The sequence below is a fragment of the Entamoeba invadens genome (assembly GCF_000330505.1).
Source record: "Entamoeba invadens IP1 unplaced genomic scaffold scaff_1105074726701, whole genome shotgun sequence".
NCBI classification, from domain to species: domain Eukaryota; phylum Evosea; order Mastigamoebida; family Endamoebidae; genus Entamoeba; species Entamoeba invadens.
Window position 1 is genome coordinate 54,328 of NW_004440403.1, and position 11,415 is coordinate 65,742.

The 11,415-nt window shown below is 27.0% G+C and overlaps 2 protein-coding genes across 2 annotated transcripts; both read left to right on the forward strand.

The window, feature by feature from the left end:
- Nucleotides 1-339: 339 nt before the first annotated feature.
- On the forward strand, nt 340-1,155 carry EIN_107160 (hypothetical protein; the record flags this gene model as incomplete). The annotated part of the gene is made up of 1 exon (XM_004256950.1): nt 340-1,155. The coding sequence occupies one exon, from the start codon at nt 340-342 to the stop codon at nt 1,153-1,155; it is 816 nt and encodes a 271-aa protein (XP_004256998.1).
- Nucleotides 1,156-8,471: 7,316 nt separating this feature from the next.
- EIN_107170 (cysteine surface protein, putative) lies at nt 8,472-11,413 on the forward strand (the record flags this gene model as incomplete). The annotated part of the gene is made up of 1 exon (XM_004256951.1): nt 8,472-11,413. A coding segment is annotated over one exon (2,942 nt), but the record flags the coding sequence as incomplete, so codon positions are not given.
- Between the last annotated feature and the right edge of the window lie 2 nt (nt 11,414-11,415).

The window sequence follows — 11,415 nt, forward strand, 5'->3', positions numbered from 1 at the left end:
TTATAACAATTGTTATTTATAACTTTTTTTAATTAATTAATTAACTATATAACATTATTATTATATATTATAGTGAATTTGAATTATTTTATATAATTGTTATATTTTTTGAATTTGATTTAAATTATAATAAAACCATATATTTATGATAATTGGATTAGTTATAATATAGTTTGTAAGTCAACTATAGTTCAGTTACTTAACAGGCTATATGGGTTAACTAACTATAAGATATTTAGGTTACTTCTCAATTGTATATTTATAATCAAAAATTATTATAAACATATTAAAAATATTCTATAATATATAAATTAAGAATGTGATCTTTAAAAACACCAAATGATGAAAGTTAAATTAGATGCTTTTCATTTCCAAATCGTAATGAAATATTTCTTGTATGAACAAGATTATATCAACTCGATGTTAACGTGTAAAAAATTTGAAATGGTACTTGACCGATTTCGATACAACCCGATTCCCGTAAAATCCACCAAATTGTTTCCATATATGGAGACTCAATACTTATACACAAAATTTGATAATATTTTTGCTGGAATATCCCGACTTGTCGTCTTGTACAAAGTGACTTACTCTGAAACAAAAACTTTATTTCCAGACTTTGATGTAGAATTTAAAAATGTGACTATATCTTCATATGATATCAAAAAACAAAATATCACAACATTTGACCAAATACCCAAAACCATAAAAATATATGAATATAAATTTTTAAACACTTTTAATTTTAAAGAGTTTAGTGTCCCAACACATATAACTGAATTGTACCATTCTTGCTTTTACAATAATACCACACTTACTTCAGTGACACTGTGTGACGGGTTAAAAATCATACCGTCGTCTTGTTTTGATTCTTGCAAGAATTTGGTTTCTGTAAATGTTCCAACCACAATTATATCAATTGAAAGTTCTGCTTTTGAAGAGTGTGGTATTATCAAATTATCAATTCCTGATACCGTCGTATCGCTTGATTTAAATCTGTTTAAGTCATGCGCTAATTTAGAGGAACTTGTTATATCCAAGAACGTTACTGTTTTGCCATATTACATGTGCGAAAAATGCACCAAATTAACACGCGTTGTACTCCCAGACAATTTAATTTCAATTAAAGCACAAGCTTTTTGTGATTGCAGTTAACTTGTTGATATTACCATCCCAAACACTTTACTTTGAGTTGAGTTTGGCACTTTTTCGAACTGTGAAAAACTTCAGGAACTTGTATTTAATGAAGCATGTGAAATAGAACAAGGGGTGTTTGATGGTTGCACTAGTTTAACATGTTTGGTTGTTAATGGAATTATACGTAACAAAATTTCTCCAAACGAAGTTGATGTGTATGAACGGTTGAATGAAACATTTGAGTGTACTTTGGATGACGATTTTGGTTCAGAAGGAGAGTTAAAAAGTGACAGTAAGTATACAACACTCGGTAGGTCATACGACTGCAATTTTGAATGTACAGACTCGGTGTTTTTTATACCCGAAAATTTCACAAAAATAGAAAATATGCCATTTAATGATAATTTCGATATCCAAGTGATATATATGTCTCAGAGCGTTTTCGATATCAAACGTGTTTTACTTAATAAATTTGATAATTTGGAAGAAATTTATATGTCTTCTCACATCGAAAAATTTAATAAGTCAATATTTGAAAATTGTGTCAATTTAAAACATATATTTAACATGCAAAATGTGACTAAAATATGCCAATTTAGCTTCAAAAACTGTTCATCTTTAAAAAGTCTTCACATCAACAAACGTGCAAAATTTTCGTTCGGTTGCTTTGAAGGATGTGTTGTACTAACTTCTCTTGAAATACCAAACAACAACAAAAAAGTCACATTTAAAGTAACAAATGAAGACGAAAAAGTCTTAACACCTTTTGGTTATACTTTTGGTGATCACGTCTGCTATTTCAATTCAAAAGACACGTTTTTAAAATTTGATGAAATTAAAGATAAAAATTATTTCTATGAATTACAAGGAAATTTTTCAAGTGAAGAACTTGACACAATTGTAATTCCAAAAAATGTCACGAAAATATCAACTGGCTTTTTTGGTATGGACGCATTAAAAAGTATTGATTTGGGATGCGTGAAAGAACTTGAAGATGAGTGTTTTGAGTGTGATGTAAATTTTTTAACTATTCCAACAACTTTGACAAAAATTGGGACAAAATTATTCCAAAGTAAAATAAAACCAACTTCAATTGATTTTTGTGGAAATAAATATTACACGGGAATTGTCACAAAACAAGAACAAAATTTCATTGAAAAATGTGGAGTTCAATGCACCAATTTAGAATTTGAGTTAAACAATTTTGAATATTACAAATACATTCCAATGGGTTACAAAGTGATTGGGTCAGACCGATATCAATTACCATTATATCTTACACAAATAATAATACCAAATGGGGTCTCACAAATCAATTCACATTGTTTTTCTAATCTTCCAAATTTAAAGAAAGTCGAGTTTCCAGAGACACTTCGCAATATCAATTATGGCGCTTTTGCCTTTTGTTATTCTCTTGAAAACGTCACATTTTCACAAGCACTTCAATCAATCAGAAAATTTGCGTTTTATTATTGCATCAATTTTACACAAATTGTACTTCCAATAAGTTTGGTTGACATTGGCAGTTCCGCATTTTCAAATTGTGAAAACGTAAAGAGCATTGATGTTCCAGCTTTTGTTTATTCGGTAAGTAACGTGTTTGATTCATGTTATTTACTCACTTCAATTAACATCAAAAACACTCATGAAAATAATATTACGTGTACAACTTATAACGGACCTTTTACAAATTGCAATTTAGAAGAAATTATCATTCTTGAGAGTGTCACTGAAATTAAAAAATCGAGTTTTGAGGAGATGAAAAATTTAAAACGTATTATTATTCCAAACAATGTGATTTCAATTGGAACACATGCGTTTTTGAATTGTTTTCATTTATCCACAATAAAACTTGGAAATACAGTTGAAAGTATAGGAGGGTACTGTTTTAAGAATTGTGTAAGTTTGATAAACATCGAAATTCCAGAGTCTGTCATAAAAATTGGTAATGGCGCATTCAAAAATTGTGAAAATCTAATTGCAGTGACATTTGGACGACAAATACCAAAATGCGAAATTGATATATTCGACAAGTGCAAAATGTTAAAGGAATTTTACGTTAATGGGAAAAAGGCAACTAAAGTGAGTTTACCCGTCACATACAAAATAGCTCACAATTTGACAGAAAACGGAGTTTGTTGTGATACTATTTTATTCACTCGAAAAGACGTTAAAAAACACTTAGCAATCGTTTTTGAAAATGGCAAAAAAGTTGGAAAAATTCCAAACAATGTTGTTGGACTATGTGATAATTGTTTCAGAAAATATAAAGAGGTGCAAACAATTTTCGTTCCCAAAAGCGTGAAAAATGTTGGGAGATTCTGTTTTTATAATTCGGTTGGAAAAGAGAATGTAATTTTTGAAGATAAAAATGTTGTCATAACAACTAAAGACAAATTTTTGTTTTAAAAGATAAAAGAAATTACTTTGGTTTATGTTGTTGTTTTTTATAGATTAATATAGTTAAGTGTTAATTTCTAACATATTTTTATTGTATAACACCCACTATTTGTGCAAATTAATCCTCTTAGTACCAGGAATTTCCAAAAAATGTATACAGTGAAAATACGTCTGAAAATGATGGGAAAATAGTTTAAAAATGACAGATTTTATTTTAAAAGGACAAGATTTTTAATAAAAAGGATGAAAATCATAAAAAGTGATGGAGATTTGTTTTAAAAAGGACAGGTATTTTTATTGAAAAGGACAGGATTTTTGATAAAAAGGACGAATTTCGAAAGAAATGATGATTTTCATGAAAAAGGACAGGAATTTATTATAAAAAGGATGGAATTTTTGTTAAAAGGATGGATTTCAAGAAAATGTGACAGCCATTTTTTTGAAAAAGGATAACATTTTTAACAAAAAGGATAGATTTTTTTAATAAAATATAATTTATTTCCGACGTTTTCCCGATTTTAAACACAAAACACAAACAATTTGAAATTATAAGTCTTTTCTTTCATATGCTTTTCCCCAAATATCGTTGCGACATCTCTCCATTGACGCTATTACTTCAGCTTGTTGAATTGAAATAAATCTATCTTTTTTTCAAGAAAATCGCCAAGGCCAGACTAAATACGTATGTCATTTTCTACACACCTTTTTCAAAAACCAAAAATAGTTTCTATCAGGTTGAGTTCAGGGCTGTAGGCTGCGTTATAAACAACTGAATGGTGAGTGTTAGTTAATGGTTCCCTCAAATGGTTGTGTATAGTTCAATTGTCACACCAAAACACTGCTGAAATGTTGTTGTCGTCACAACGTTTCATCAATTCCATAAAATATCTATTAAGTCTTCCTCTTTTTCTCTAAGTAGCTTAAAAAATAAAAGGTGTTTTAGATTCAACCTGGCGCTGTTGTTCATTCAGTTGGATAATTGGTGGATTTTCAATAAATTCATTCCTTGTTGTCGGGTCTCTGGAGTCGATAGAAGTCAAAGATTGTGACATTTATATCAATTATTAAGATCAAGATTTAAAATTGCGTTAAAACGCTCTTTCTTATTATGATATAATTATTCATTATCAGATTTATTTTTTTAAACTTGATTATGGTATTTTAATTGTTTGTGTTTTGTGTTTAAAATCGGGAAAACGTCGGAAATAAATTATATTTTATTAAAAAATCTATCCTTTTTGTTAAAAATGTTATCCTTTTTCAAAAAAATGGCTGTCACATTTTCTTGAAATCCATCCTTTTAACAAAAATTCCATCCTTTTTATAATAAATTCCTGTCCTTTTTCATGAAAATCATCATTTCTTTCGAAATTCGTCCTTTTTATCAAAAATCCTGTCCTTTTCAATAAAAATACCTGTCCTTTTTAAAACAAATCTCCATCACTTTTTATGATTTTCATCCTTTTTATTAAAAATCTTGTCCTTTTAAAATAAAATCTGTCATTTTTAAACTATTTTCCCATCATTTTCAGACGTATTTTCACTGTATCAAATTTCTTTCAAACTTGTAGAAAATTGAATAATTGTTTGTGATGGGTTTCATGTGTTTATGTAATGAATCTTTTATCAACTCATTGTTTGATTGATTTCTCTTCCTCTTTTTATGTTGGAAACATTATTTTGTATTTTTATATTATTTAATAATGCCACTTACTGTACTTTGTGACAAATCAACTTCCGCAATAATTTCGTTTATTTTTTTAATTGAATTCAAAGTATGATTACTTACATTTTTGTTCATAGGTTATCAAATGTTTTTCTTTTGTGTGATTTATTTGCGTCAATATAAGCTTTGTTGGTATTACTCCGAGATTCCATGGAGAATATTTTATATCTTAATTATTTATCTTTCCTATTTTGAAAAAAATATTATTATTAAACAGTGAAAATTTTATAAATAAAAAAATAAAATAATCTTATAAAATAAAAAGAAAAAACTGTTGATTATAAAAAAAATCATTTGTGTAATTGCTTTTTTAATTGCTTATTATAATAATATAATCGAAATTGTTTTTTATGTTTTGCGCCAACAATTATGCCTAAATGACACCATAATATTTTGGTATCGATGATTTATTGCTAAATGTTGAAAGTTTAAAATCCATGATCAAAAAATGCCACGTTAAAGTGACTATAAATGTCCAACTAAACAAAAAAAATGAATCAATTCATACAAACTATTAATTTATAACAAATTTTACCTGTTTAATAATGTTTGTCCATGATTAATTTTATTTGAAAAAATAATTTTTTTAAATGGTAAATTTATGGTAAAATTATGTACTTTGTATAATTTTTAAAAGTTCGAGGATAATAAATAATAAATAATTATCAATTAATTAATTCGACACAAAATTAATTGATAGGACATCTTATATACAGCGAGGATGTCAATAATAACGGGAAGACGTCCTTAATACACAAAAATCGTTTTTAACGAATATTGTCAGTTTTTCTAGCAACTATTTGTTTTTTCTCTTAACACTTAAAAACATCGTTTTTTTCTTTGAAAAAATGTTTTAGATTAAAATGTTTTTAAAAAAATTTTATGTTTTGAAATATAATTTCACTAACTCAAAAAAGAGGGAAAATGTGTATTGTAATACACACGAAAAACCTGATAAACAAACAAATAATTAAGTAACATAATTGTATTTTGATATCTGATTATAAGTCTCGTTTCTAAGCAATTTACAGTTGGAGTTAAAATATCAAAAAGACGCAAAACGGTCATCAAATAGTATCACGTATAAACAACCTTTCTCAAAAAACAAACCAGAGAATAGTTTCTTTGAAAATCCTCGTTGACTCGTCGTTATTTTCTTCAAATTCTAACACAAAGACACCATAGGCTGAATCTTTTTTTATCAAAAGTCGCTATAAAAATGCAAACTTTGTCATGAAAACGTAAAAGATATCTTTCACAAAGAACGTGATTTTTTGCGAAACCACAAACAAAAGTATGACAATGAGTCTAACATAATTTGTGGTTGGTTCATCATTTATTTCCTTTAGAATTATTAAGTCAACTTCTGTGTAATAAATGTGTCTTTTATTTCACCGCGACCTCAGAAATACATCTCATCACCCCATTTTTTACGTCATGCACTAAATATAAAAATACTTCCAAGCAAAGCGATAACGCTTTCTCTCATTTACCATCAATTTTATTTTTTATCAGTTTCTTATTTTTAGTTTGATTTTTAGTTTAAAAGCTAATAGATACTATATTATTTATTTAACAAATAAAAAAATTCAACAAAGTACCTGTTCTGAATACTTAACAGCACAATCAAATTCTATTCACTATGGGTGGAAAACCAATTTGTAACTCAAGTTTATCTGGTTTTAAAAGTTAATATTTTCACTAAATAATATCAACATAAACTGCAATGTAATCGACTGATTTTGGTGAAACATATTGAGTTTAATAAGTGGTGTTAACAAGTCTCTTCAATGATTTCGAAAAATAAAACAGAACAACAAAAATATAAACAGACGTTGTGAATTAACAACAAATTAATTCAATGTTAAACTTGCTTGAATTTATTTTTGTATTTCTTGGAACTTGGTAAGTTGTTAGATCATTTTGATAATATAGTTTGTTTTACTACATTTATAATATTAAAAAATAAGTGGTCAATTCCCGAAAAATTAAAAGAGTATATGAATACGCTTTTAACAGGAAGTGTTTTTTTAAGTGTAAAGTGATTAATTAAAAAATAATTTCTATAAATAAATTTAAAATTTTAATTAATATAAAATCAAAAAATATTTCATATTGTTTGTTTCATTAATATCAGTTTTAAAAACATGTTGGTATCCATCAACAGTTATCGAATCAACAACCAAAGTGATACAATAATTTTCAAGTTTTATTACTTTGAGAGGTGTCATTAAATGGGTTTTAAAACAATCAAAATTTGCTGCGACTCGGAATAAGAGGTAATGATTGACCAGAGAAAAGCAAGTTTATTAAAATTAAAACAAATTGTTGTATTTTCGTTATTTGGATTTTCGATAATTAAAATGTTATTCGAATTGTGTTATTAAAATTTTTGTTATATAAATAATTTTCATTCTTTTTAAAAGATTTTGTTCAAAAACTGTAATTTTCACAGTTTTATATTTTTACCAAAGTGCCCTTATTGTTCTAATATTTATAGTTTTTTACTGTAGTTAAGTAAACATTTCTTATTAAAAAAAACAAAAATTTAAAAAACCTTTTTTTCGATATAAAAAGTTTTTTTAAATATGAATTATAAAAATATTATAAATTATCATAGTAAATTGATATCGTTAAATAAATAAACACACTTTAAAAACAATAATGTCCGCTTGTTGAAAATTAAGCAAAAGAATTTATCTATCTATCGTCTATGAGTGAATTTTGTAATAACAACTGTTTTTTATTATCAAAAGTTACAGGTTCGAGAACAAATTGTTTAATTGTCGAACACCAAAATATTGCCCAGATGTTAGACAAATAAATAAGTTCGACAAATATAATCACAACAAATAGATGTATTTGATAGTATTTGTTATTCGAAAAATATTTTTTATATATTTCAACAACAGAAAATTATCGTATTTTGAAAGCAATTATTTTATAAAAACAATTTTTTTCTTTTTGTATTAAAATTGTCTCATTTATTAGTTGCATTTTATATTAACGATTTAGTATATTTTTATTTGTTATAATTAAAATAAAAAATATATTTTAATCAAAACATGAAATTTTCATTCAATGTATATTAATAAACGGTCAACTAATATATTTATATTTAAAACATCGACAACTTCGAAACACGAAAAGTTTTAAACCCATTTAAAATTGCATATTTAAAACATAATTCATACTATATATTACAAATATGTTGGGATTTCAATATAAGTGTTATATTGTGTTTATATTGCTTATTGATATGGTTGTATCTTATGATCAATGTAATTTAACAAGTCCTTTGTCAACGAATGCAACAATAACGAGTTCCTGTTCGCAATCAAATGTTTTACAAATTGAAAACACATCAACACAAGTCATTTTGAAAATCATGAATAATGCTGAAATCAATTTAGATGACATTTTAAATTTAAAAACAAATTCCAATTTAATAATGATTGACTCAAGTTCATTAATTGTTGTACAACAAGTTGCATTTAAAAACAATTCTATTATACTTATGCAAGATAACACAGTATTTAAGTGTAGACAAATGACTACATTTTTTAATACCGCCCATCTCACAATGGATGGTAAATCTGTTACAAATATCAATACTAATTTACAGCTTTATTCAAATTCGAAAATTGAAATGAAAGGCTACTCTAAAATATACACAGAATATCCGAATTATATAAACGATAATTCGATTTTTATTCTTGAAGGTAATTCCAATTTTACATCAAAAGGCTCTATATCGTTTAATAACAATGTATCTTTAACAATGAAAAATATGTCTTTAATGCACATGTATTCTTATATCACATTTTTGGAAAATTCAAACTTATTTGTTAAAGATAATTCTCAGATACAAAGTGGTAGTCAGTTCAAATGTAGTGGATTTTTTACTGGAATAATTGAAGGAAACGCGAAGATAACAGCAAATATTATAAATTTCGATAAAAATTCTCGATTGTATTGTAACGGAAACTCGGAGTTAATTTCTTTTAGCACTTTAAGTGTTTATGAAAATTCATTTATTTCACTTAAAGAAAAAGCAAAAATGAAAGTTTTGTTTTCGCTTTTAATGTATAATAGTTCATCAATCAATTTAAATGGAAACGCAAAAGTTACTGTAACCAAATCGAGTGAAATTGCAAACGGAATTGTGTTAATGTCAGATAATTCATTTATCAACACTCCGTATTTTAACATGCATCCAAATGGTAAACTAGTGTTAGATGGTGTAAATGGAATACCAACTGTCAATTGTTCTTCATTTGTGTGCTCTCAAGGAATTGTTAATATAACTTATAATTCAATTATATATGTGGATACTTCAACAAATATGAATAACTGCAATTTCTTCCTTACAAATCGAACGATAAGAGACTTCCCTCTTTTCTTTGTGAATTCTTTTAATTTGGCTGATAACAATTATGTGACCAATAATTGGAATTTCGATTTGGTTTACTCAAAAACCCCAGTTGTTAGCGCTTCACAAACCAATTTATTATTAGACGGCCATTTATATAGAAATGGAAATTCAAAGAAAATATTTTGTCACTTGAATCAATTCGATTCTACGACGAATACAATGAGTTATACCGAACCATATTGCCCATGTGAAGATAAAGAGGATTGGTATATTACTCCATTCGCAAATATCACATTTTTAAAAATCACTGTTGACTCTACAAAAAACTATAAAAACAAGAATATTAAAAAAGTTGATGACGATTTTACTGATGAAAGTGCCACAATTGGTAATACTCAAATTTCTTTTTTCAAAACAAATAATATGATTGTTCAAATTACTTCAAAAATATCAGTTAAACTGGAATTATATTCACTCACCAAAAAAGTCCTATTTATTTCAGAAACTAAACTGGTTTATGGAAATGTTAAATACAACACCGCACTAAACACTAAAAATGGAATAAAAATAATAAGTGGTGTTGAGTGTGGAAATGGATTATACAACAAATCGTCACAACAGTGCCATATTTTAAATGATTGTGATGTTTCAAATTGTAAATATTGCCCAAACGACAGAAGTGTTTGTGAAGTATGTCAATCAACTTACGAACTTATTGATGGGAATTGCATAAAAAATGAAAATTGTTTATTTTCGACATCCAATTGGTGTAAAAAGTGTTTGAATGGTTTTTACATGAAGAATGGAAATTGTGAAAAAGTGACCGACTGTAATGTAATCAAAATAGATGGGACTTGTCAAATATGTGAAAACAACAATAAGAAAATGTTGAATTTGAATGGAGAGTGTATTGAAAGTGATAAAACCAAAGTTGAGACAACAAGTGATACAAATATAAATACATGTAAAAATGGATATTTTTTAAATATAAATATTTGCGAAAAATGCGTTAACTCTTCTTTGTGTGAAAATGGGCGAGTAACAAAATGTGACACAAACAATGAAATGAGTATCAATAGAAATTGTGATATCAAAAATTGTGAAATTCCAAATGACACAAATGGGAGGTGCAACAAAGAAATAATTAATTGTACAATACTTACCAATGCAAAATGTGAAGAATGTGATAACAACTTTATTTTATCACAAAACAAATGTGAAAATAGAGGTGATATTCGTTGTGAGGTACAAAATAGTATTGGATGTATAAAATGTAAAGATTCATATTTTTATGATAAAAATACAAAGAATTGCGAGAAATGTGACAGTACTTGTTTGACTTGTTTTGATAATGAAACTACATGTTTGAGTTGCAAAAGTGGCATGTATTTGTCAGATTACAAATGCAACACAAATAAAGACTTACAAGTAAAATGTTTACAATTCGCAAGTTTTGGGAGTGGTTGTGTCGTTTGCAAAGATGGGTATTACCGAGTTGGTCTTGATTGTTTTGAGTGTGATTTAAATTGTGAGACTTGCAACGACAAGAAAAATTGTTACACGTGTAATAAAACAAATTACAAAACAAATGGAGGTGACTGTTTGCCACAAGGTGGAATAGTTGGATGTGCTGTGAATGTTACACAAAGTGGGTGTTCAAAATGTCAAGATGGGTATTATTTAGTCAACACAAACGAGTGTAATAAATGCGATGACAACTGCAATACGTGCACAACAACAGGCAACAAATGCACTTCTTGTGTAAATTCACTTGTGT